A 27198-nucleotide genomic window follows, 5' to 3' on the forward strand; every position below is an offset into this window, starting at 1 on the left:
ACAACAGACATTGTCACAAAGCAGCTTTACAGAATTTTAGAAGGTGAACGGTGTGTATTTATCCCTGATTAGCAGCCATGGTGACTGTGGCGAGGAAAAACTCCCTTAGATGTTATGAGGAAGAAACCTTGAGAGGAACCAGACTGGAAAGAAGAACCCATCCTCATCATAAACAACTGCTTGGTATAATTGGTTCATCACACACCAGAATCTGATCCTTCAAAATCCTTGACAAAGTGTGCAAATGTAAGAATTAATAGCCAAAGCAGGGTCGTACAAAATATCGATTTGTTTTGGATTTCTCCTCTCTTTGTTTAATTAGCATTTTGCAAATTGATAAGGATCTGATAATGAAATGATTAATGATCCTTCACTCAATGCACCATGATGTATTTTGCATTCATTTAAAACTATTGTGATGACATTCCCACTGTGAAATATAATGCTGTCTTGATAATCCGTAAACAATTTCAACGATCGACAGCCAAAAATGTGGAGAGGGAAAAGGGGAATGAACTTTGAAGCTCTCACTGGTGAGTCAGTGAAGAACATCAGAAATACCACTAATGTTCTTGTGTGACTTTTAATTTGCAGGTGAGGTGGACCGGATGTGCTTTATACAGCGGCATTGATAAATAAAACATTTTAAAGGCATTTTATCACCATCCTTGGCTGAATTTCCAGTGAAGGTATTCAATACACGTTAACACAGTGAGTATGTGTGTTTGTGTGTAAAAAAATAGATTTTGGTTAAAACTACCGTTTTTCCGAAATGAGCTTAATCATGCAGGGTTTGATCATGAGGTTTAAGTCGGATTTTTATTCGGATTTTCCGGTCCTCCTTATAGGATTTAGAACTGGCCTGTAGGTGGCGCCATAATGCACAAAAATTGCACTAAAATTACTGATACACTGACTAGAAAATGTTGTTTTTGCTTGGGTTTAAATGAGCATATGTTTAAGTTTGGATGATTAGGATGGATCATTACTTTAGTGATGAATATATTTCAGCTAAGAATAGTTAGTTTAACCCTCAATGAGGCTGTGTGTAACTTCTCATTTCTTAAACATTTACATTTATGGCATTGGAAGGTGCCTTCCTGTCTTTAAAATTTTTATCAATAAATACATCCTGGGACTGGACACTAGGTCTAAATAATCACTCTGAAAAATCTATTGTGGAGGTTTTTGAAACTGTATGCATGTCTAGGAGAAATCTGATTTAACACTTCTGTGCCAGAATAGATAAGAGTCCTGAAGCATGCCTTTCTTGTACCCAGAGAAATGGTGGGGACATATGTTTTGGTCATGGAAAAGATTTCAGAAGGAACTAAAATTAATTGGCCTGCACAAAGCAATTAAAAAACAACTATATTGCTGAAGTCACTGGCATTGTTTCCAATGCATTTTAAATACCTTGATGGTTCCAACTTTGTGATAGAAATGTGATCAGAAACAAATATTGAATGAAACACTTGGGCAAGTCACATCATAAAAATTTAGCAATAGATCTCCCGGTTATGTCTTCAAGAGCCTTGAACGTGAATGTGGACTTTAATTAATATAAACAGTTTGCAATAGTGGTTTATGGCTCCAATCAATGTGAACAGTATTACACTCAAGTCTTCATCAGTGAACAGCTAATAGTCTCAACAATGATGGAACAATAATGAACGGATATTCGAAAGTCACACAGATGAGGACTGGTTCCCTTTTTTAATCTGATTCCTCTCAAGGTGGTTAGAAACGCTATAGAAGTGAATTAAAGTATGTTTAATAGTGGACGTAAGAGCCTTTCCACATGCAGAATGCAGTGAGTCTGAACAGTTGTTGTTTTTTTGCCTGTATTTTATACTATTAAATGCCACGTTTGCATGCTTGAATTAAAAAAAAATCCTATTTCTACAAAAGGTTTTTTTTATTTTGAGTATTCTGATGCTATATTACACCTAGTTTCATACACAAGAAAGTGATTGAATGCAATTAATGCAATTTTCATTCAGTTGTCACAAATGTCAAGTTCAAATATATATTAATTAATGCTTCTTTAGTAAGTTTTCATATTGATATTTTAAACACTATACCAAACACATTTTCCCATATGGAGATGTTTTTGGTTTTTTGTTATGCGAAATGTGTATTTTCTTATACGGATTGATCAATGAGGTGTACGTCAGTGATTTGGGCGCTTTATGGCGCCATCTACAGGCGTCAGCTCGTAAGTCCATGTTTTTTTTTAAGGTGGAACGGAAAAATCCCCAAAATAAATCAACTTCAGCTGGAAAAATGGGGCGATTTCAGTTTGCACGTTTTCTCAGTATCACCTGCAAGATTTTCTGGCGGAATCTAAAGTAATATCCGACATTATTTCTGATTCAGCTACATTTAATTTACTCTTCATTCTGTCCATGTCTTTGTAACATATACAGAATGAGTCACATTGATTAGCATTACTTGGTGTATAGGTTTGTTATATTGAAATATGAATATCGAACTTATATTTCCCGTATAATCTATTAAAAGTTGTGCATTAACATCTAGCTGCATTCATATTTTTTGCAACGTGGTTGTTGTGCAATTTGTAGTTTCGAAAATCCATACTTCTCTACTAAACAGTATGTACAATAGTACTTCCGTATGTACATCCGGGGAGGTCCATCCATACTATGTAGTGCGCTAGTATGCTAGTGCCTGTGTGACTAGCCTTAATATTAAGCTAGCATATCTGAATTAGTACAGTAATAAGTAAAACTGTGCGTCTTACTTACCCAAAATACACTATTTTTAAGAAATATACTTTCTATAAGTATAGGATTTACACAAAATTAGATGATAAAGCACATCTTAAATATGAATATTTGTACTAATATGGATAGTTCATTCATTATAGTTTGTGAAGCCTCCTAGAAAGTCAGCTGACCAGTCAGCAGATTCAGCTTTCCCTCCTTCCTTCCTTCCTGTCTTTCTTAGTCACTGATCAACATCAGTGAAGATGTTGAACAGTGTAGAAGTGGGAGAAGCCCAGTCACACCACTGTTTCTGAGACAGGGTGCAAACACCTCCACACTTCTGTAGGAGTTGAGGACTGATAAAGAGGGAATCATTTCTTCTTGTTTCTTCAGTTTTAAGGCAAACATGAACGACTTTGCAGTGCTAAACACAGGCCGAAAGATGCCACTCGTCGGATTAGGGACATGGAAGAGTGAACCTGGAAAGGTGAGTGTACATTTATATGTACAGCATTCATAATATTGTTTTATATTTATTTTTATATATTCAGCCATTTCCTAATGGAGTAATTCATTGGTAAATGTGACCTATTATCAAAGAAATGCATGATACAGCCTCAGATTCATGAGATCAGATCATCTGCAAAACCACAGTTTATTTGGTAAATCTGTAACGTTTTATGTGTGCGTCTCATGTGACATGAAAATCGTTTATTGTCTATCTATGTGGTTTATCCATTACCACTTTAGATGTACAGAATTTTGGGAGCACCTATTGTTTCTGCCTTCTGCAAATAATGGAATGTTTGTTTGTCTAGATTTTTCCAGTCTAGACATTGTTACATAAAACATAATCGATCGGATTAGATCTTTTCAGCTTAATCATTATAAACATTGATATTTTGATTGTAAATAGTGATCGTTTCAGCATCCCAGGAATCAGATCTCCAAATCCATGTATGAAAAAAATTCACAAGCTCATGGTTGCATTCATGTATCATTTTAAGGAGACGAATGCTGTTATTGTTGTTCTTTTTGCACTCTTAATTGCAGGTGAAGCAGGCAGTCAAATGGGCTCTTCAGGCCGGATATCGGCACATCGACTGCGCCTCTATATATGGAAACGAATCAGAAATTGGAGAAGCCTTACAGGAAATGTTAGGGCCTGACAAAGTGAGTCAGCGAAGAGAAAAACGTAAACTATGAAAATACACGTTATGGTTTTCCTTTTGTTTGTCACTAAAAACACTGTTCTTATTGTCAGGCTTTTAAAAGAGAAGACGTGTTTGTTACGTCCAAATTGTGGAATACGAAGCACCACGCTGAGGACGTGGAACCAGCACTTCTCAACAGCTTGAAAGAGCTGAAGCTAGAGTACCTGGACCTCTACCTCATTCACTGGCCTTATGCCTTCCAGTAAGTACAGGCAGAGACCTCAGCCCTTAACAAGCAAATATATTGCTAAACTTACTCTGGATGGCTTAGCATTTTCCTTTCCCTTAGTGTACCTTGTCCCTGTGTGTGTATGTGTATGTGTGTATGTGTGTATGTGTGTGTATGTGTGTGTGTGTGTGTGTGTGTGTGTGTGTATATATATATATATATATATATATATATATATATATATATATATATATATATATATATATATATATATATATATAATATAAAATATACACACAGTACAGACCAAAAGTTTGGACACACCTGCTCATTCAAAGAGTTTTCTTTATTTTCATGACTATGAAAATTGTAGATATGCAGATATGCTGATATACTGAAAATATGTCATATTGTAGGTTCTTCAAAGTAGGCATCAAGAGAATGCCAAGAGTGTGCAAAGCAGTAATCTAAGCAAAAGGTGGCTACATTGAAGAACCTACAATATGACATATTTTCAGTTGTTTCACACTTTTTTGTTATGTATATAATTCCACATGTGTTAATTCATAGTTTTGATGCCTTCAGTGTCACTCTACAATTAGTCATGAAAATAAAGAAAACTCTTTGAATGAGAAGGTGTGTCCAAACTTTTGGTCTGTACTGTGTGTGTGTGTATATATAATATATATATATATATATATATATATATATATATATATATATATATATATATATATATATATATATTATTATTAATTTATTTTATTTTTCATATATATATTTATATATAGTTGAGAAGAGTGACTACTCTATGATGTGTTTTGACGCAGACATAAAGCGGCACTGTAAACACATTTAAAAAAAAAACTAGTGCTATAGAAAGATATATTAAGTAATTTATTAATTTTTTTTAATGAATATTTTGTTTGTTTTTATCTAAATCTAATGGAAATTTTATTAAACCCCAAAGATTTGCATGTCTCAAAATAATTTCTGCCAAAACGTCACACTTACTTCACTGGATAATTTCACCTTTATACAATAGATTTATACTTCAGATCTGTTGCTGCAATAATTAATAAAGACTGTCCTAAGCTCATTCCAGGACTCTTATTTATACTGTGCTGATACTGCACATGTTTTCAACCTACTTAGTACTATGGTTCCTCTATCTTTTTTCTCGTGTTTATAACATATAAACCTTGACTTTTTTGTTCTTCGAGGCAGGGAGATATCACTTTCCCAAGACAAGAAGATGGGACCTTGCTGTATGATGACATTGACTACAAGGTGACATGGGCTGCCATGGAAAAACTTGTAGAGAAGGGACTTGTGAGGGCTATTGGGCTCTCTAACTTCAATAGCAGACAGATTGATGACGTCCTGTCCGTGGCCAACATAAAGCCTACTGTTTTACAGGTAGGGACGGAGACACTTTAGGGTTTTGTACAGTTCTGTGGGATTTTTTTTTTTTTTTGTATAATATGAAAAGGATTAAGTTTTAAAAATGTTTTATTTCCTCTTATCACTCTCTCATTACTGCATCATAATACCATCAATAATTAAAATACAAGCTTTATCCACTAGCATGCAGTGAGGCATATCAGGGACATTTTGTGATTTTGTGCTTGTTCAAGGTGGAGGGTCATCCGTATCTAGCCCAGGTGGATCTTCTCGCACACTGCAGGGAGAGGGGCTTAGTGATGACTGCCTACAGTCCACTTGGCTCTCCGGACCGTGCCTGGAAGAGACCAGATGAGCCAGTTCTCTTAGAGGAGCCAGTCATTTCAGCTTTGGCCAAAAAGTATAACAAATCTCCTGCACAAATTATAATCAGGTAAATCCATTCAAGACTACAGCACATTAAACACAGTGCATTCATGTACAGTAGTTTATTCTTTTAATTGCTGAATTGTGTGACATGTTGCATAAATCGAGCATCTGATTCGGCTTTATTGCAGGTGGCAGACCCAGCGAGGAGTCGTGACTATTCCAAAGAGCGTTACGGAGTCTCGCATCAAAGAAAACCTACAGGTTATATCTCTCTTCTTATTCAAGTAAAACTTGCATTTTTATCATTTCTGGTATGATTGCTGTACCTGAACATGTGTTTTTGCAGATTTTTGACTTTACTCTGGAGCCTGACGAGATGAACAGCATAACAGCCTTAAACAAAGGCTGGAGATACATCGTGCCAACTATAACTGTAAGTTTCTCAGGCAAAAACGTTCCTTTTTTAATATCAGATCACAGTGGAGGGCCGTGCATTTGGTACCTGGGCCTTCAGTGAGGACTTACCTGACTTAATTCACCTCTTAATACCACCACTATCACATCGCAATTATAGAAACCATCAATACAATACAAAAACGCAATATAACAACACGTGGCATTACAGATAGAGAGGCATTTTACATATGGAGGGTGAATACCATTTTACTAAAGCAAGCTCCAAACCTCTACACTACAACCACAACTGTGCACCTACATCATCTGGAGCAGATCAGAATCAATATTTGTTTTATAACATGACGAAAACATTAAAATGTAAATAAAATACAACGTACTCACCAGAGATACTCAGACTCATAATTTGCACCGCTCCTCAGAGGCTGTAAGTGGTACTTTCCCGGCTGAGATAAGCTTCAGGGTTGGCCGACCTCCTCACGATGTCTAGCTTTTTTCGAAAATGGAATTTTAAGTATGTTCGTGACCAAATCAATTTCTCTTCCTCCATAGGCATAAAAAAGTCTAACTCGGATGTATTATGTATCACATTAGTGTGCAGAGCTACACACATTTTTTGCCAGTTGAACTTGGCTGTAACAGTTTCCCTCTGACCAACCAATCAGAGGACGGAAAAATGCTGACGCTCTTTTGGGCCAGCTAGCTGCCCTGTGAGGCAAATATGAAATCTGTTTGGTTAAAGAAACAGAGTTATTTCTTAAGGAGACGATGGAAAAAAAACGGCAGCAGTACTGACTTTGAAGGTCCTGGGCTGATTAGATTGACATGGCAGCACATAGAGGCTGAAATCTGATTGGACAAAAAATCCAACATACACATAATAGAAGCAGTGCAGCCAAGAGAAACGCTACGAAATGAAGAGAATAAACTGTTGGGAATAAATTAATACAATTTAATGGAACAAATATTAGAATTTAGGTTGTAAATGTAGGTCAGTGCTTCTGATATTGTTTAGGCCAGCAGAGAAGGCCTTGCTGACCCTGATTGCCCGCCACTGTCAGATTATTTTATGACCGCAATTATGACACTTAGAAGACGAAGTAGTGTAAAGAATCTGGATATATACTGATAGATAGGTAAAAAATAAAAAATAAAAATAATAGAGAACAGAGTTGTAACATCATGATTTTATTATTACTTTTCAGGTTGATGACAAGCATGTACCAAGAGATGCGGGACATCCCCATTATCCTTTTAATGATCCTTATTAATACATCGTTCTGCAGGATTATGTGCCTTCCAATTAACTTCAACTGGCATAGATTTTCTTTTCCATGGGATTCCCACCTTATTTTTATTCCTGTCATGCTGGGGTATATGTCACAATCTGTTTCAAATATCTGTATTTGAATGACTTTTTTTGGTGAGTCTTTTGGGATTCTAGTCCAGATGAACACCTCAAGTCTCAACCAGATGCCCAGAATTCTGTATGACAAGCTTTATAAAAAATAAATAAAAACAAACAGTGCACCTCCTCTTTGTGTTCGTTTTTTTGTGTTTTTTTTTTTAAACAGATTATCTGTTCAGCCTAAATGTTGTAGTCCTATTTTTTTTTTTTTACATTTTTACACTATTGCAGTGACTTTATTTTCCCAGTATCATTACAGCAAGAATGTGATGCCACCTGAGGAATAAGGAACAGATTCATAAATCAGTTTGTCAATTGACCACTCTGTATTATGTTAGAGGAAACAAATGTAACCCCTAGGTTACCCAATCTGGCAGACACTCATCCTGAGTGACTTACAATTATCTCATTTATACATTTAAACTGGTGAGAGTTAAGAGACTTGCTCAAGGGCCTGCATTGGCAGCTTCGTGGTGCAGGGATTGCAACTCAACCTTCTGATCAGAAGTCCAACATCTTTACCACTGTGCTACCCTTTTACCAGTTAAAGACTGATTTGCCTGCAACTAATTATTTACCTTTATTACTTTCATAGAAGAGATGAAAAGTGTTTTCTTTTTCCCCCCCGGGTGAATTCCTGCAATTTTGCCAGACTTGAAGGAGACATGCGAAGATAACAATTTGAATAGAAAGAGATTTGCTTTGTATTTTAATGATCCTTTTACCCTTCATTTGGTAATGATATTAAAATGAAATTTTAAGCATGGTATAGGGTAATTTAGATTTTCTTTGTGGTATTGAGGGAAATGTTTTTTGACTATTGTATTATTTTTCCCATTAGATTAGAATAGATTGGTCAGTGATAACTACAGAAAATGTTTATGCAGAACATGAAAACAATACTTTTTTTAATTGTTTCAATTCACAAAAGTATATATGTATGAATATGGATTTTTGTCTGATTTTCGTTTGTTATCTTGCAGTTTCCTTGTACAGCACTTCACATAGAGTAGAATGAGTAGAGTGAGTGATTTCAAACATTGGCCTTAGTATTTACCAAACACACAAAGTCATCCTGTCACTTAAATAAACCCATATGTTCAGATTTCAATTATTCAACATTTTCTCCTGACAATTCATCTCTAAGTTGAAATGTGACAAAGAACAGTATGGTTTCACATGGTTTAGATCTTTAAATAGACAAGTTTGTCAGCATTAATGGAGCACCCTGGGAATCTGTTGAAATACAGTATCTGAAATAGCGAGAGAGAGAGAGAGAGTGTGTGTGTGTGTGTGTGTGTGTGAGAGTGTGCAAGCATGCATGATATCTCATACCAGTTGGATTTCAGATTGGATCTGAATGTACACTGACCCTCAGACTAATAAAAGACATATAGATAGATACAGCAGCACTGCATTATAGATATATTGTGTATAGATATAAACTGCATTACGTGTGTGTGTGTGTGTGTGTGTATAATATTGGATCTGAATGTACACTGACCCTGACACTAATAAAAGACATGGATAGATACAGCAGCACTGCATTATAGATATATAATGTATAAATATAAACTATTTGTGTGTGTGTGTGTGTGTGTGTGTGTGTGTGTGTGTGTGTGTGTGTGTGTAAGCATGCATAATATTGGATCTGAATGTACACTGACCCTGACACTAATAAAAGACATGGATAGATACAGAAGCACTGCATTATAGATATATAGTGTATAAATATAAACTATTACGTGTGTGTGTGTGTGTGTGTGTGTGTGTGTGTGTGTGTGTGTGTAAGTGCACAGAATGCCTGACAGTGATTGGATAAAGATCTACATTTGCATAGAATTACATCTGTATTATAGTTATATTGTATTTTGAAATATAATTTATTTACATTTTGGTATTTCTTTGTGTGAATATTTGTGATACAAATCTGAGGACACTGTCTTCTGTGATTAATGTCCACCATAAGCCTTTTCCACAGTTGGAAACTGCCCTGAGGTTGATGGTTGACCTCAACCCCACTGCAGAGCTTTAGTGAACCCCAGGCCTCCTCACTCAACATCAACACCTGGTCTAAATAATTCTCTGAAAACTGAATGTACAAACTCATTTTCACATCTAGAGGAAAGTCAGTGGACTTCCATCTCCCTCATAAACACAAAGCGAAGAAGAAGAGGAGGAGGAGAACTGTGAGTTACCAGGCGCCTTTTCAACGCCTTTCCCGCGTTTTCACAGGAAGTCAGAGTTCAGCGGAAGTGACGGCAGCACTTCCGTATTTAAAGGCGCCAACGGGGCTTGATTCCGAATCGGCCGTGTTTCGAGGCTGCCATTTTCTCCCGGAGTGTTTCTGTGTGTGATTGTAAGTTGTGCTCGACGAGCGCGCTAAAGATGCCGGAGGAAACCGCCACCACCGCCGCCGCTTCTTCTTCCACCTCAAGCACTGCGGCGTAAGTTTCTTAGGGGGGTCTTACTCTTCTCCGGGTATAACTTCGAGAGCCGCGGGACTGTAAGGCGCCGAGGCCGCGGGTTTGCTGTCGCGCTCCGTTGCCGCCGCCTTCGTTCTCTCCTCGGCTGCGTACGCGCCTCCTCTCGGCCCGCCAAATCTCTCCGTCCCCTGCTCGCGGCGCTTTGCGGGACGGAGCTACGTCTCGGCTCGGTCGCTCCGGTCGCTTTCGTTTCCCAGCGTTAAAACTTCATCCAGCGTATAAAATGCCGCAGCCGACTTCAGATCGCATCACGCCGCGTAGACTCCATGTTTCAGCCCGGCTGTGTGCGCTGTAAACACCGCGGCGCCTACCAGGGATACTGAAGACCCGATTTACACACACGTGGACCTCCATCTCTCCTGCAGCAGCAGAATAATAGTCCACACACACACACACACCCAACATTACTTATACTACTCGTTTTGTGTCAATTTAATAAAATTATCATGTTAATTATCCCTTTTTACAGGTACTTGCTATTCAACATTACATCCGGTATTCCCTTCATTTGCAAACCGAGTCTCTGAAGCCATGGGTCGAGTTTTCTTTTTTGTGAGATCTGTTGACTTCTAGCAAGAAGGCATCAGTGTACTTCTTAAAACATTCATTTTTTAGGCAAATAATTATTTTTCAACAGATTAACTGTTTGTGACTACATCCCACGTGACCGTCTACTGTGTACCTGTCTAGACATTGTTTTGACCAGCATTCAGTCTGCACACTAATTCTTCCCCTTTTCCTCCCAGTTTGGACGAGAAGCCCTGCTCATCCAGTGCTGCAGAGAGGTGAGACTTTGGTTGTCTATTCCCCTATATTGAAATACTTTATCCTGTTCATGCATCTAACTTGAACATTTTGAAATAACTTGCAGCTCTGTAGATGTGGCTGAAGAGGCTAAGAAACTGATTGGCACCGGAAACAGGCACCTGGTCATGGGAGATGTTGTCTCCGCAGTCAGCGTGTTTCAGGAGGCCTGTGCCATGCTGTGAGTACAACTGACTTTGAGTAGTGGGCATGTTTGGTTAAACCTGCAGCATGGGTGTATCTTGGGCCCTGATAAGTTGTGCTTGTTGGTCCCACAGTGGTAGAATGGTGGTGCTGGGATTTGAACTTGTGACCCTCTAAACACAAACCCAACATCTTCTGAGCTCTCGCTAGCACTTGTCATGGTCTAGAAGTTGGACTGCTTTCCCTGTGCTGTTAAGAGCAAAAAGCCTATTCAGTGTCTTAATGTCTGAATGATGTTGCTGTCAGTGTATAAACCGTTTTACATTTAAAATGAATTACTAGAGTTCATTTTATTTGCATATGCTGTTGTTTTTGTCTAACCTTCCATTGCTAGTGGAACTGGAGTAGAAAGATATTAACATTAGATCATGTCTAATTACAGCAGGAACATCTTGCTTAGCATTACAACTTGCAAAAATTAAGGTACTTTTTGAATCTTACTCTTGCTACAGAGCTGAGAAATACGGCGACACTGCTGACGAATGCGGAGAGGCGTTCTTCTTGTGTGGGAAGTCCCTGCTGGAGCTTGCCAGGTAATGCACTAAACAGTTTCTGGCTTTTGGCTGTTGAACACTTGTTGAATCCAAGCCATTTTACACTTGGTGGGTGTACTCTCACAGGATGGAGAACTCTGTCTTGGGTAATGCTTTGGAGGGAGTCCCGGAGGAATCCTCAGAGGAGGGCGAGAAGCAGAATGACTCAAAGATTGAGAGTGCGGATAACTTGGATGGTGGGTATTTTAAAGGAAGCACCAGATGTTTATATGGCTAATACTAGATGCACTGATGCAGCACAACTCATTTATTTAATCTACTGTGATTTTGTATTAGCATTGTGGTATAGAATAGTTCAGGTCTTTAGTGCTTAAATTAAATGGTCCAGCTGCCAATTTTTATTGAAGTGTTTTTTATTCAGTAGCTTCTATTGAGTGTTGTGAAGCCTATAATTATTACAGGCATTGAGCATTGGTGAGATGTTTCCTAATCAAACACTGATTGGGATTTGGTTCCTGACTAATAAATGTACTGAAAGTGAGATGGAAGTGTAAATCTAAATGGGCTGAAGAGTCTATATTAGGTTATATTGCATATATTTGGATCAGTTTCAGACAAGGTTTTTTGAGGGGAAACCTAACAGATGTTGGTTCAAAATGCAATTGTCTGCTTCTTGACTTCATTTCTATTGAAGTATTTTGCAAGTATGTTTCCTCCACAATACAGAGAAAACCAGAGATGAGCTCCGTGAACAGGTTTATGAAGCCATGTCTGATGAAAAGAGGGGTTCTCAAGAAGGGGAACAAAAAATGGAAATGGAAGTTAAGGAAGGTACCAAGGAAGAGCAGACGGATGTACATGGTGATAAAAATGGAGAGAAGCCTGAGGTGGCTGACGATGGACTGAAGAAGCCTGAGGTGTCTGCTGCTGATGAGAAGCCTAATGTGCCTGCTGCTGGTGGTAAAGAGAAGCCTGAGGTTCCTGAAGCTTGTGGCGAAAAGCCCGAGGCTACTGATGCTGGTGAAGAGAAGCCTGAGGTGGCAGACGATGGTAGAAAGAAGCCTGTGGTTACTGATGCTGGTGAAGAGAAGCCTGAGGTGCCTGATGACTGTGGAAAGAAGCCTGAGGTGGATGATGCTGGTGAGGAGAAGCCTGAGGTGCCTGCCTGTGGAAAGAAGCCTGAGGTTACTGATGCTGGTAAAGAGAAGCCTGAGGTGCATGATGAAAATGGAAAGTCTACAGAAACTCTCAAAAGTGAAGAGCAGCCTGAAAAAGTTCAGGAGGAATCGGCCAAAAATGTGTCCTCAGAACAGGATGAGGCTATGGCTACAGAAGAGGCAAAGGAGGATACTGAGCAAGGAGTTAAAAATGCAGAAGAACAGAGTGGGAATGAGGATCAGGCAGAGCCTATGGAGGAAGGTGCTGGAGGTAGAGCTGTTTAATTGGGTCACATCGGTGAATGGTTAAAGAAATTGGTTTACACTGGCAATTTTTTTTTCCACTTGGTGAACCTTCCTTACAAAACGGGCTCTTCACAATAGTAACGCAAGGCTTCATTTTTGCTGGTTTCAACTGATTTTCATTTTATCTGTTAAGATGCTGAGGAGGAGGAGGAGGAGGAGGATGATGAGGAGGATGCAGATGCCAATAAAGCGGAAAAGGTTTGTATTTAATCCAAAAAGGTTTTATGATTAAAATACAGGATGTTTATTTCAATTATTTTTTTCTTTCATTTCAGGAGGGTGAGGACGAGGATGAAGTTGGAAATCTCCAGTTGGCATGGGAGATGTTGGAGGTGGCTAAAGTGATTTACAAAAGGTGTGTGTGGTGAAACCCTAACCTTGTTGTAGGTTCTTTTGTTCTGGGAAAATATGAATGTTTTTGCTTGCAGAAAGGAAAGCAAAGAGGACCAATTAATGGCAGCACAGATCTTCTTGAAACTTGGTGAAGTTGGTGCAGAATCAGGTATGTGTGTGTTTGTATGAATGAGATTTTTTTTATTCATTTCCAAGAACCATAGTCTCTTAGTGTGAAATTCAAGCATCTCAGAAATTTGTACACTTATGACTGTAGATCCATTTATAAAAGAGTCTCAGAATACTATTTAGGTAATTCACCATTGTTTTGATATTTCTAGGAATGAATCCTAGATAGGATTTATTTATTTATTTTTAAATTGATCTAAAGATAATCCTGTCATTCAATGCTGAACTTGACCTCTTTTTTGTGTAGGTAACTACAGCCAGGCCCTAGAGGACTTCCTGGAGTGCTTAGCCATCCAGGTGAAACATCTTCCACCTCATAGTCGTCTGCTGGCAGAGACTCATTACCAGCTGGGCATGACTTTCAGCTACACTGGCCAGTACACCAAGACCAATGAGCACTTCAACAGTTCCATCAAAGTCATTGAGAGTCGCTTGAGTGAGTTCTGTGACTTTCATGTTATTTCCCTTTTTCTTTACCAATATTGATCTGTTTCAAAGCATTTGAGATGACTAATCTTTTGATCCTCTTACCAGCAATGCTTCAAGAAATAATCGACAAAGCGGAAGGTACCGAAGGAGCAGCAGAGGAAAAACGTGAACTAGAGGAGCTCAAGCAGCTGCTGCCAGAAATTGCTGAGAAGGTGGAAGATGCAAAGGAAAGCCAGCGTACCGCTTCTGCAGCGACTGAAGCGATTCACCAGACCCTGGTGAGTTTAACAAACCGCCTAATGTTAATCAGTGTCTTCTGACTAAAGTGCTGATTTCTTCTTTCAGGGTGGCGCATCGACATCCTCTGGATTTGCAACCGAAAACGGTGCCTGCTCTTCATCTACAGCTACTCCGGTACGTCGAATCTTATTAATGCTTGTTTACAATATTTCCGATCTGGTTTCATTCTTTTGATCACATTTTATTCTGCCTGTGTTTCAGATTGCAGTCAAGCCTGCTGATGGTGCATCCTCTTCCAAAGCAGCATCAGACATCTCTCATCTAGTCCGTAAAAAGGTGAGGGTCCATCCAATGACTGCTTTCACTACCTGCCTCTCAAACAGACCCCTAACTATTTAAAACCCCCCTCGACTGTAATGAAGGGGCGTGTGTCTGAGTATAGAAGTTAAGCAATGGGGGACCCGTGAGTAGTGTGGTTGTGGTGCAGTTGTGGATTTGTGCATTTGAGCAGTAGATTCGATGAGGCGCTAAGCTGAGGAGGAAAGAGAAGAAATAAAGTGTTCTATCCTGCTTTGTATTCTTGCACAGAGGAAACCAGAGGACGAGAGCCCAAAAAAGGACAGTGATGCTAAAAAGGTCAAACAGGAGACCACAGTAAATGGCAGCGCCGACTCTGCCAGCAACAGCAATGGAGTCCAGGAGAAAATGGAGCAGGAGGCGAGTTGATAGGCTTAATGTTTCTGCTTGTAGGGTCAGTGGAGGTTCTACAGGACAGGGCCTATTATGTGGAGCAATCACGCATGCCATTTCCCCAATACAGATGATGTGGGTTTTTTTTTTTTAATGGGGTGTGGTTTTCTATCATTTTTACTAGGCAGTAAGTGTAAAGTGCTGCCATGCCCAGGCTTTCTGCTTTCTAGTACAATTGAGGGTTTTTGACCTTCTCTGATTCTCCTAAAATGTATTTGTTTTAGGCTGTGACTACGTCTACCGCTGCAGAAGCTACAGCGTGAGGGAGCATTTCGACCTGCCCACTGATCTTCCAACCAGCACAGCATGCCTGCCTCAAGTCTCATCCACGGCATTTTGTTTTTGTAAATAGGACATCTACCTTATTTTTTTTTTTTTTCCCCCGTGTCTGTTAAACTTTTGTATTGTAAAGTTTCAATAAATATTTGCATATGTCAATCATTACACGTTTCTGATAACTGACCTCAACCTGCTGCTGATAGTGTTGAAGTGAAACTGACAACCAGACGGGAAAAAATGAGCTGCAGGCGGTTTGTATAAATTTAGAAACAAGTACTTTGAGGCAAGTGGACTAAATGTCACTTTTCTGTCTTTACCTTTTAGCATACATTTTAATAAAAAATACATTAAAAAAAAAAAAAAAAACCTGCTTGTTGGCTTTACATTTGCGGCATTTAGCAGACGCCCTTATCCTGAGCGACTGAAATTACCCCTTCCTTTGTTTTTTACTTGATCTGCAATTAGTCTGACCTCCAGTAGCTGCACATATTCATATACTATATATGAATGCATAGTATATGCATAATATAAACAAATGTTTGTCTTGATGTAAATTGCAGGCAAACTGCTAGAGGTGTGCAACACAGAATGGTGTGATTCTCTCATGGATGGAGATGTTTGCTAGAGAAGGCCTTTCAGTGTATCAGTTTAGAATTAGCATTTAACAGATGTTCTGTGATTTGCAATAGAAGGGTATCTGCAAGAATGAAAAGTTGTGGTGAGACCTGTGATGTATGGTTTAGAGACAGTGGCATTGAGTAAAATACAGGAGGTGGAGCTGGAGGTAGCAGAGCTGAAGATGTTGAGGTTTTCATTGGGAGTGACGACGATGGACAGGATTAGAAATTAGTTTATTAGAGGGACAGCACATGTAGGAGATAGTTTGGACATGTGCAGAGGAGGGACATGTTGGTAGAGGAATACTGAGGATGGAGCCATCAGGAAGGAGGAAAAGAGAAAGACCAAGGAGGAGGTTCATGGGTGTGGTGAGGGAAGACATGCAGGTAGTTGGTGTGAAAGAGGCAGATGTAGAGGACAGGGGGGTATGGAGACGGATGATCCGTTGTGGCGCCCCCTAATGGGAGCAGCCAAAGATGATTATTCAACATGTTCTTTATAATTGTCAATTTGGAAAGTTTAGAAAAGGAGTTTTGAAGGTGTTGAACGTTAGTTTGCACAAACTTGATGTCTGGTGGCAGCATGTTTTTAACTGCATAAAGATAAAAATAGCCAAAAAACACAAGAGGGAGAAAGTAAGTTTTACACTTCAAGCATGTCATCAATTACAAACTGCCACTCCCAGTATTTAATAAAAGGAGGTAGATATTTTATCTTTGAGTTGGTGCAGCTGTAGATTGTGAACACATTTAAAAGAAAATTTAGAAATTTGTTTAATACACTCTTTGCATTACAATGTCTTCAGAAATTATAACATTGGGAAATTGCTATTCACAAATGACCGTATGGCAAAACATTTTTTCCAATAACAAACACTGCTCTTTTTCCCCTCTTATTTGAGCAGCAATTTAAAAATGTGTTGGTTTATATCCGATTATTTTTGTACATTTTTAATCAATACTGTAAAATACAAGTTTAACAATGTTTGAATTAAAAAAATGTAAATTAACAGAAGAAAAATAAAATCCATACATGGTGTGAACCTAAAACAGCATCAATTATTTTAGTAAGACTTGCATAGTTTTAGAAGGAACTCTTTAGGCAGGTTGTTCCTAAAATCTAGGAGAACTAAACACCGATCTGTGGATGTAGGCTTCTCAGATCCTTCTGTCTCATGTGTTCATGTAATCCAAGACTATTTGAGATCAGGTTTATCAGATTATCAGACTGCAGTTGTCTTGAGATCAGATAATCAGATGCCTTTTTGACACTTTTGCAAGATGGATAAGTACGTAGCTGCCGGTATTTCTTAGCATTGAGGACTCCATTAGTCCTGACCAAGTCTCCATTCACAGAACTGCAGCCCCAAACGTTTAGCAACCGCCACCATGCTTTACTAATGTATGTAGACACTAATCATTGTGCTCTCCAGCCCTTTAGTAAACTACATTTTTGCTACAGCCAAATATCTAACATTTTGAGTAATCAGTCCAAAAAACTTGCTGCTATTTCTCTGCACCCCGATTCCATGATTTATACTTGTTTCCATTCCTTGTGTCCTCTTTGGCTGCAAATCTTTCACAAAGACCAAATTTTTCTAGACTTATCTGGATAGTAGATAGCTGTACCCGGGTATCTGGTTTCTGCCAGATATTCAGTGACGGACATCTTCCGATGTCAAAGTAAGAATAATTTGTCTTTCCTTGGCCACTGACCACTGAGTCTTCTGTCCTCAACATTGCCATCACATTATTTGTGCTTTTTCAAAATAGAAGAAACCACAAACTGCATTAAAAATGCTGTTGCTGAGCTCAGTCTTGCCTTGGTGTATGACCTGTTACTTCAAACTTTCTTCCACAACCTTATTTTGCATGTTCCTCAGTTGTCTTTGTTTCAGTTCATGTCTGTGTTTCAGCCTACACATGAAATTGATGATCTTAGCACCTGCTTGGAATAACTAGTTAATCATACACCTGAATCCGATCCTACAAAATCCCTGCAAGTATAAGAATTGAAAGCCAAAGTGTGGTTACACCAAATCTTGATTTGGTTTCTTCTGTTCATCTTCTTTTCATTTTGTCAACTGATAAAATTAACAGTTAAACGTTTAGACATTACTCTATGTTGTAGAACTACACATCTACTGTCAACCTCTGATACTGGAGACTTATTTAAAAAATGTGAAAACTGTGAACAATACCGTATGGAAACAAGCACATAATAAAGTTGTGATTTGCCTCGCTGTCATCTGTAGTTACATACAGTAAATCACATTCAGGACAATAACAATCAAGCATTTATCAGAGCGATGATGTAAATATGTCATAATTAGAATGCACCCAAAACACATCATGAAAATCAACAAGTGTGATTGGTTTGTGGTTCATTTCTCATTCTCTCCTTGGATCAGGGTCCTTAGGGGGAGGATCCACACGATTGGTTTGAGGCAATGATGGAAGAAAGGGATTGGATGAACGTTGTGATGTTTTTGGCTGGGATCTTTGTCTTTCCATGTCAGTGTTTGAGTGTGAGATGACCTGCAATTAATACAAAAATGAAGCTGTGTTAAAGTAAAAACAATGAGAAATTTAAAACTAGCAGGAATATACAGATTAATAGGAATGTTATAAATGAAACCATGTTGCATACCACTGGAGGGTATTTGTACTGCCTGCTATTGTTAGGATCGATCTTAGCAAGTGACTGTACATCTCCATCCCGAGCATTAACTAAGCGAAGGCAGATCTCCATGTTTCCCAACTGATCACAGAGGAAACCAGAGCAAGAATTAAATGAGAACACACTGTACATGAGCATTGTTCTACATACAGAACCAACACCTCGGAGTCGTATTAAAGTCTATGGACTAGGATGCTACAAGTTTGAAGATGTAACCTGAGGTACAGAGTTGAGTTGGCCTGGGCTGAGGGAAGGCCTCACAGGCAGAGTGCGAAAAGGAAGTTTCCAGAATCCACTCTGGACCTGGTTGTGATTGTCAAAGAGCTGCAGCTTGGACCAGCCTTGCATCTGTTGATCATATGATTCAAATCTGCCAGCAATCTGAACTTCCACCACCAAGTAGAGAGATGAAGATGGCTGCATCCTGTCAGTTTTTGGAAATGTTTTCATTGAAAAAAATGCCAAAAATGTCTATCCAAAGTGGTATAATTATATATTTTAAAAATATGAATTGAGCTGGTGTGTTTAACTTGGTGGGAACATACGGTATAACGAACAGATTCATTTTAATTGATGAGTAACAGACATTTTGTTTTGTAATTGAGTTGTGTGTAGTTAAAGGTTAAACTAAAGTAGTGATAATCTGTAAGTCATACTATTAAAACTCTTCAGATTTCTAGGTTAGAACTCTCTCTTGGTCTTAAGGTCAAGTACATGGACTGATAACTATTCAGATCATCGAAGAACTTCAGTTTTATTTTGTATAGTGCATTTAACAAATTGTCCTACAACAGCATTACAGAGATAAATAGATTAAAATATACATTTTATATTTATGCATTGTTCCCTATAAGCTTATCTATAATGAAAAAGCCAGCTCCCTAAAATGGTATGAGGAAGTAACCGTAGGAGGAACCAGACTCAAAACAGAACCATCCTCATCTGTGTAATACTGAATGTCCACTCAGCTGTTTCCTGGAGCACCACTGAAATCTAAACTGTTCATGGCAATTGCAGCTCTAAGTCACTGTAGCAGTTTGCATTAGCTTATACTATTATCTTATATTATTTAGAGTTCAGAATGGAGTGAAACCGTACAGCAGATTAATATCCTTTGTGTGAAAAGCAACATGGCAGTAATTTTTTAATTCATACAAATTAAGTCACATCATGAACAGGCCTTGGCTGCAGGCAATAAATATGGCTGTGATATGATGCTGGTTTGTAAAACTTTGAAAGCTAATTGAATGTAATTGTTATAAGGTGATTGTAGGTCACTTTGAACAAACGCATTATTATAATCAAGTATTAAACCATTAGTTCAACAGTGAAATAATGGTGTGAATCCTAAATATGTCTGGCAGTATTACGTGCCCCGATCATCTCATTAAATCTCCAATGTTTAGGCAGATAAAGATTAGATTAGAACAAAATCCAACCATGTGGACAGTCTATTACAGAACCGAATGAGTGTGTCTAAATAAATCAGGATTAAACCTCTACAATTACCTGTGCACAGGCTGTTTGACAGCTAGTAAGGCGTAGTTTTCAGCATGGCCCCTCAGTGTAGCGGTTAAAGCCCCAGCAGGCCGGCAGTGGACAGGTGGCATGAGGATGGGCCGCCCGATTTCTTGCCCCCCAGAGTACAGCCTGGTTACCAGGTGAACTGTTCTGAACATGGCATCCAATCCAAGGACCATGTCATAGAAGATCGCAAATCCAGACCTGTCCAGAAAAAAGAAAACATCCTCAAGTTTATAATTTATAACGACTGCAGTTTAGCAGTAACTACGCTAGAATCCCCTACCCCGACCCTGCTGTTAAAAAATTATTGTAAATTTTAAATGAGCCACTTTTTTACTTTGACTCGAGTAGATTTTCAGACCAGTAACTGTACTTGTGCTAAAGTAAAATTTCATTAAAGTAACAGTATTTAACTTGAGTAGAATAATTTGTTACTCTTTCCACATCTTCCACATTACTTTAACATCATTGAAAAAATACACATTATGGCCAAAAGCTTGTGAAACTTGACCCATGAGATACATCTTACTTAAAATTTTGCCACAAAGTTAAAGCACAATATTATAAATGATGTACACTGTAGCCTTATAATTTCCATTTACTGGATCTAAGAGGCCTAGGTTTGTGCACACATGAAGCTGGCTACATGAAATCATTCCAGGTTGAATGCGTAGAACTCAAGTGACTTGTAAAGTTAGTGTCCTGCCCTGTACACCTTTATATGGTTTACATGAATTACCACAAATTCCCCAAAGCCTAAAATCTACTGCAACGACTCCCCCGAACTCTGGTTATTAAAAACAAAAAACAAAGAAGGAATAATTCTGGAATTATTTCAAATCATTGTCAATATAGCATATAAAATCATCAATATTTTGCAATCTCAGACCAAAAAAAAAAGGAGGCTAATCAGGGGAAAACGACTGTAACCTAACCGATAAAAGGTCCATAGACATTCTACATCATTACATGTATCTGTAACATGATGTCATTTTTCAATTAATGAAAAATGTGTGTCTACAAATTGCTATGTTGTAAGAATAACACTCTTTGGGATGTGCCAGTATTGGAATTTAATCAGTTTTGATATGGAAACGAGGGGAGACAATAAGTCCTTTCATTTTGCCTATGCAGTCTTTAAATAACTGCACACTCCCTATTGTTTTATTGATTAGAGGAAAGAACTGGACTCACACGGGATCATATGGAGCAGGAGCAAGAAAGTCCACTGTGTCAAACACACGTCTGTCCATTAGGGAACGCTCCCATGAACTGTATTCCTGCAACATTCATTTATAATGACTATTAGGTTAAAAAAAATGCTCTCAAAAAGAAAATGTTGCCTAAAGTGCCTAGTGTTTAAACATATATTATACAATAGTACCAGACCTCTTTTTATAATACAAGCTTAGCTCATGGGCCTTTATTCTACAGATATAAATTATATGTTAAATACAGATGAAACCTACATGAACAGGAAGATGAGTTTTTCTCTCTGTGGTTTTCTCCACTTCTCTTCTCAGGTTGGAGATCTCAGCCTGCAGGCTGGCAACCTGAGAGTTGTGATGCCTCTGGATCAGATCGAGCTCTGAAACAGCTACAGCAGAAAGTCAAAGATGCAGCCAGTAGATGGTTAATATTGACAATTCTTGATTCGCAATGAATCCGACTACTACACTTCAGACACCTAAATTTTTTTTAGGTGGATCGTTTCACTCAATAATTAACTTACTTTTATTACTCACTCTGTACAGCGAGTAAAAGTCAGAAACCAGACAGAGTTTACAATATCAAATAAACATTTTAATTAGGATGCTTCCTAGTTTTTTTTTTTTTTTTGTATTTGGTGTTGAAAAGGTAAAACTGACCAAATTTGTTCCACAAAATTGCAGTCAAAACAACAGAGTAGCACAATATCATATACATATTATACATCTGCATATTACAATTTTTTGTTACATTTACATTTTTTATCTTTGCAAAACCAGTACATATGCTAATCTTTAATAAGTGAATCAGGTGTTGAATAATTTTCCATTTACTACCTTTTTTTTTATTTTATTTAACACTATTTTGTTATATTTTGTGAATATCCTGTTTTTTTTATATTAGTGACTTAATATATAAATGTGTTGTTAAATTTACTTTATTTAATTTAACATCAGCCTGGACAGTATTTCTGGCTGAAATGTAAACCAATCTTAATAAATCCCCATCTAACATGTTGTATATAATATCTGTAATAACAACTCATTCTGAGACAAACGTTTGGTGCATGCTATACATTTATTGAAGGAGTTCCTACTGTTGGGGCAGCAAACCTTTTTTTTTTTTTTGCCTTAATAACTACATGTTGGGAGTTTATATTCATATAACAGCACATTCTGGTGGGTTTTGTTGTATTTTGTCTCTTAAACATGACATTTTTCATAACAAACACACCATTACAACAGAGAAAATACATGGCATTAGCGGTCATGGCTTTAAACATGTCAAGCTAATGTTAATAATACACTTGGATACACATGGATATGTTAGGTTGGCATACACACACACACAATTTATATTTTATTTTGCCAACCCAATTTAAATAAATAAATAAATAAATAAATAAATAAATAAATATATATATATATATATATATATATATATATATATATATATATATATATATATATATATATATATATATATATATAAATATTTTATATTATTATTATTATATTTTTTTTTTTTTAAACCAGTTTTGAGACTATAAAGTCAAATTCAGTGTATTCAATAATATTTGGAAAAATAATACCTAAAGATAATATATAATTATTTTAAAGCTTGTGTTACCAGCTCTTCCTCTGCATCTCTCTCTGTCTATCTGCAATTTAATGATCTGTTCCTCCAGTTGCTGGTTCCTGTTCTCCACTGCTATTATACTTGAGTCTAAAGCTGGGTGAGAAGTCTTCATTCCTAAAAACAACAATAAAGAATTACAAGCTTCCTCAGAAGGATTGTAGCAAAGCTGCACAAACAGTGTATTACTCACGTCTTTTCTTCCTTGTCTGCTCCTCAGCTGCAGGTCCGCTCTGCTCCAGTGTGTGTGCCTCAGCCTGCAGGTCATACAGCTGAGCCAGAACCTCTGGATCCACACCACCGGACTGTACATAGGCTAGATGTAAAGATCTGTTAAAAAAAAAGCATGCTCCTCTGAGGAGATGGGAAGTAAATATAACCAAAATTCTAAGAGACCGATTTTACAAATTTTTCTCTCTCTTTTTTTAATTACAGCACTGAGGCCTAAAGTTTCCCGTAGAAATAAATCAAACTAATTCAGACTATTCATATTCAAGCTGGTATCATGCAGAGCCAAACCTGATCTGGCTGGATAAAGGACCATCCACAGAGGAGATGAGGTCAAAGTTGATATGTTGTGTCTTTCTGTCGTCTAGCTGCTCTGATGTAATATTAGTATCTTTCACCCTTAAAATAAATTCAGTTCAACAGTGTAATGAAATGCAGTGGACAAATGCATCTTACTGGTCCAAATGATACACTCTCATCCACTTTCCCACTGTCTCTCACCCCTGTAGTGCATTGATCCGAGTGCTGAGTCGGTACAGAACCTCCTCATTTCTCTCTTCCTGCTCTTTCAGCTCATGCAGCATCTCCTTCAGTTGAGCCGTTCCATCATGCCCAACCAGGGCCATCTGACGTTCAATCTCTAAATGCAAAAGAAAAAAAGGGCTGAAAACTTTATACTGTGTGCACAAACCTTTATATACGTGTCTAATTACTTAGTTTCCAGTAAGTGCTTTATTTCTCTTACAGTACAGTATGTTGAACACTAAAGAGCTCATTGTGGACTTTTTAAATTCTAACAGCAGTAGACGTTCCCCTGTCTACATGAATGGAACTGAAGTGGAGTGTATCTCCAGCTCCCGGGTTGTCCACATGTCTGAGGAACCTTCCTGGCACCAGAATAATTGAAATGTGATTAGGAAGGTCTAACAGTGTCTATACTTCTTGAGGATATTATTCATATGGCCTAATAGATTTTAGCTTTCGCATCATTGAGAGCCTCCTGATTAATTCCAACATATTACTGGCACCCAATTACCCACCATTGAGCACCTTCCCCACAGTAGATGTCCTCACAGATCTCACATCATCATCCGTGACTCCTCTTATCACAGTCAATATCTGTTTCTCTGAACATCTGAATCCACCTTTTCTCCTGATTGCTGCAATATGAATCAGGAATGGCAAAGACTCACCCTTTCTCTGTTGCTCCAGCTCGAATGTGTGCGCCCGAATCTCAGACAGCTTCTGCTCATGGAGTTTGCACACTTCCTGAAGTTTGTCTCCATTAGCCTGCTGTCTGCCTGGATACATTTCCTTTATCATCATCAGAATCAGAATGCTTTATTGATCCCACATGGAAAACGTTAGGTTGCAGTTGCTCATAGTACAATTAAAGTAAAATATAAGAAATGTAGAGTAATAGCTACATTGTATGTTGTATATTGAGTATAAATGCTTTACGATCAATGATTTTCCAACCCTGTTGAAATATTCTGTACGGAAATGTGTAGCAGCAGTAAAACAGATGATAATTATACAAGTTATTGCACATAACTATTGCACTGAAATTATTACAAATAAATTGGCCACGATATTAACATTATATACGTGACATGAAAACTTTACTATATCTACACTGATCTACACTGACTTTATGACCACCTGATTCATTTTGTGTTGATCCCCCTTTTGCAGCTAAAACAGTTCTGACACTTCGAGCATTAATATCATGAACTCTTCAGCAGTTTGAGCTACAGTTGCTCGTGCCTTGGATCGGACCACATGGGCCTGCATTCGCTCCGCACGTGCATTAATGAGCTTCGGCTGCCTATGACCCTTTTGCCAGTTCACCACAGTTCCTTCCTTGGATCACTTTTGAAAATACTGACCACTGCAGACCAGGAACATTCAACAAGAGCTGCAGTTTCGGGGATGCTCTAACCCAGTCGTCTAGACGTCACAATTTAGCTCTTGTCAAACTCACTCAAATCCTTACGCTCACCCATTTTTCCTGCTTCTAACACGTCAACTTTGAGGACAAAATGTTCTCTTGCTGCTTAATATCCCACCTACTAACAGGTGCCATGATGATAAGATATTCAGTGTTATTCACTTCACCGCTCATAATGTTATGTCAATGTTATGCCTGATCGGTGTGTATTGTCTATATCTATATTGTGGACCAGCTGAAATGATCTCTGTGTGGCGCTCTGTGGAGAATCATGGCTGTAAAAGCCCATACACCCAGAACCTTTTTTTATTAAAAGTTAAAGTTTTTCCCCCCAAATGTACACATGGAATTAACTCACTACTGGTTGTATTTTCAAATGTCCATATCAACTACAAATTGAGAGTAACACTTAAAAACTGACCTCTTTGTGTCTTCTGGGGAGACTCTCTTTAACAGACACCCTGAGCTTATGAAACTGAAATGTGGGAATCATAAAAAAAATCAAATGTGATCTGATAGACTCTGTAGACACTGAAATTCTCACTAATAAACAGTGAATTTTTCTATTAATATTAAACTCCAAGAAGATGACCTCGCACCTCACGGGCGAGCTGGTTAAAAGCCAGACAGTCAGTCACACTGGGCTCTCTGTGGGTCTCTCGTCTGTCAGTCTGCCTTAGCAGTTTTTCTCTCTGCTCTCTCAACTGCAGACACCCAAATAAAGGTAATAGATTTAGTCTCAGCACTTTACAATGTTGTTGTTTTGTTAAATGAATCAATACATTCATTCTAATCAGAATGGAGAATTACACAGATCATATGGGTTTTATAAGGACATGAATGTTCTAACTGAAGAGCAGACACATTAACAGGAGGTTTGGGATGCTTAAGGTATGCAGATTTGCAAACCGGTAAACCCTTAAACATTTGCTTAAATTTGATACATTCAAAGGCAAAGTATTGTGTTGCTTAGACAGTAAACATCAGCACAGTTGAGAAAAGAGCAACCATCAATTAAAATATCGCAAACATTGGAAGAGTTGTTTTGGGAGTCGGCTCCTGTTGTCGATCGGAGTTGTACAACGTGACTCGGTGAAAAGAGGTACAATTCCCATCACTAGGATCTTGAGAGTGCAATCGGTTAGGGTTAGCTACTCCAAAATATTCATGAAATAATAGTAATTGAACAATAAGATTTATTAATGATTTCATTAATGAACAATATAAATTGTTCTGTGTAACTATCACAATCAAGCACTTTCTGAAATACTATCAGATTTACTTACATGAATCAGATCAGGAGTCTTTGTCTTTCTGGGGCGTAATGCCCCCTGATCCAACTTTTCAGCCTTGGAGACTTCCTCCTGTCCTCGCCTCAGCACTGTCGGGTCTCCGATGGAACTTCCTATACAGAACCGGGACTTGTGTTTGTCCAAAAGGCCCAGAGAGCGAAATACCATGTTACAATCACAACAACCGAACTCTCCCAGATGTTCCATTTCAGACACTTGCGTAAAAATTAACCAACTCTCACTGAGTGCTTACAGACATTATTAAACCTGTAGTTACACGAAACTGTTTTCAGTTTCACCACTCATTTTTCTCAGCTGCTGAAGATCTGTTTGTTGGTTACAGTCACCATGTCGATTCAACTTAACAAAGGACGCTGATAAAGAACTCGATACAGCACACAATTCATTCATCATTAGCATGAGAAATGAGCTAGACATTCTGTTCTCATCTTTTGCTCATAATACACCTCATCTCTTTCCTTCAGGCCACATGGAGCTGATTTTATAATTATTATTATTCTTTTAATTATTGTGCAAACACCTGGGCAGAAAACCAAATGGTAGACGTATTTGGCAAATTGGTGCAAAATATTTATTACAATTTTGTCTTCAGCCCCCCCCCTCCAAGCTGCAGCAGGTTTAGTTGCTTTGTCTTATACAGATAAACCCTTATACGACACCTTA

At 38.1% G+C, this 27198-nt stretch overlaps 3 protein-coding genes across 6 annotated transcripts; 2 read left to right on the forward strand and 1 right to left on the reverse strand.

Moving 5' to 3' along the window:
- The first annotated feature begins 588 nt into the window (after positions 1-588).
- On the forward strand, positions 589-7834 carry akr1a1b (aldo-keto reductase family 1, member A1b (aldehyde reductase)). 3 transcript variants are annotated; one of them, XM_046861079.1, is made up of 9 exons: positions 589-711; positions 3123-3216; positions 3783-3902; positions 3994-4145; positions 5336-5531; positions 5750-5949; positions 6074-6146; positions 6232-6318; positions 7505-7834. In XM_046861079.1, exons 2-9 carry the CDS (start codon positions 3136-3138, stop codon positions 7568-7570), a joined length of 975 nt encoding a protein of 324 aa, XP_046717035.1. In that variant the 5' UTR covers positions 589-711; positions 3123-3135; the 3' UTR covers positions 7571-7834. The 3 variants fall into 3 exon arrangements, with proteins under 3 accessions (XP_046717035.1, XP_046717041.1, XP_046717030.1); XM_046861085.1 differs by having other exon boundaries at positions 623-689; XM_046861074.1 differs by lacking the exon at positions 589-711 and adding an exon at positions 2205-2351.
- A 2162-nt stretch (positions 7835-9996) lies between these two features.
- Positions 9997-15540, forward strand: LOC124384074 (nuclear autoantigenic sperm protein (histone-binding)). 2 transcript variants are annotated; one of them, XM_046846618.1, is made up of 15 exons: positions 9997-10154; positions 10940-10978; positions 11065-11178; positions 11654-11734; positions 11822-11931; positions 12422-13123; positions 13292-13356; positions 13434-13513; positions 13587-13660; positions 13928-14116; positions 14215-14387; positions 14455-14523; positions 14611-14685; positions 14938-15066; positions 15324-15540. In XM_046846618.1, exons 1-15 carry the CDS (start codon positions 10096-10098, stop codon positions 15360-15362), a joined length of 1998 nt encoding a protein of 665 aa, XP_046702574.1. In that variant the 5' UTR covers positions 9997-10095; the 3' UTR covers positions 15363-15540. The 2 variants fall into 2 exon arrangements, with proteins under 2 accessions (XP_046702574.1, XP_046702582.1); XM_046846626.1 differs by lacking the exon at positions 14938-15066.
- A 2734-nt stretch (positions 15541-18274) lies between these two features.
- Positions 18275-27093, reverse strand: ccdc17 (coiled-coil domain containing 17). The gene is made up of 14 exons (XM_046846638.1): positions 26509-27093; positions 25822-25926; positions 25644-25697; positions 24465-24585; positions 23773-23911; positions 23563-23670; positions 23237-23373; positions 23038-23160; positions 21669-21796; positions 21394-21479; positions 20185-20400; positions 18892-19099; positions 18646-18756; positions 18275-18533 (listed from the first exon to the last, which is right to left on the reverse strand). The coding sequence occupies exons 1-14, from the start codon at positions 26719-26721 to the stop codon at positions 18387-18389; spliced, it is 1896 nt and encodes a 631-aa protein (XP_046702594.1). The 5' UTR covers positions 26722-27093; the 3' UTR covers positions 18275-18386.
- Positions 27094-27198: the final 105 nt, after the last annotated feature.

Source organism: Silurus meridionalis, chromosome 1, assembly GCF_014805685.1.
Source record: "Silurus meridionalis isolate SWU-2019-XX chromosome 1, ASM1480568v1, whole genome shotgun sequence".
NCBI classification, from domain to species: domain Eukaryota; kingdom Metazoa; phylum Chordata; class Actinopteri; order Siluriformes; family Siluridae; genus Silurus; species Silurus meridionalis.

What these genes read in the sequence shown, in the direction of transcription:
- LOC124384074 (XM_046846618.1), top strand. Translation starts at nt 10,096, where the DNA reads ATGCCGGAGGAAACCGCCACCACCGCCGCCGCTTCTTCTTCCACCTCA. An exon ending in TCATCCAGTGCTGCAGAGAG is followed by an intron (nt 10,979 to 11,064) that starts GTGAGACTTTGG and finishes AATAACTTGCAG; the next exon opens with CTCTGTAGATGTGGCTGAAG. An exon ending in TGAAGTTGGTGCAGAATCAG is followed by an intron (nt 13,661 to 13,927) that starts GTATGTGTGTGT and finishes TTTTTTGTGTAG; the next exon opens with GTAACTACAGCCAGGCCCTA.
- akr1a1b (XM_046861074.1), top strand. Translation starts at nt 2,227, where the DNA reads ATGTTTTTTTTTAAGGTGGAACGGAAAAATCCCCAAAATAAATCAACT. An exon ending in CACTGGCCTTATGCCTTCCA is followed by an intron (nt 4,146 to 5,335) that starts GTAAGTACAGGC and finishes TTGTTCTTCGAG; the next exon opens with GCAGGGAGATATCACTTTCC. An exon ending in TAAAGCCTACTGTTTTACAG is followed by an intron (nt 5,532 to 5,749) that starts GTAGGGACGGAG and finishes TGCTTGTTCAAG; the next exon opens with GTGGAGGGTCATCCGTATCT.
- ccdc17 (XM_046846638.1), bottom strand. Translation starts at nt 26,721, where the DNA reads ATGGAACATCTGGGAGAGTTCGGTTGTTGTGATTGTAACATGGTATTT. An exon ending in TTAACCAGCTCGCCCGTGAG is followed by an intron (nt 25,698 to 25,821) that starts GTGCGAGGTCAT and finishes CCCACATTTCAG; the next exon opens with TTTCATAAGCTCAGGGTGTC. An exon ending in GTCAAACAGCCTGTGCACAG is followed by an intron (nt 19,100 to 20,184) that starts GTAATTGTAGAG and finishes AAAAACTGACAG; the next exon opens with GATGCAGCCATCTTCATCTC.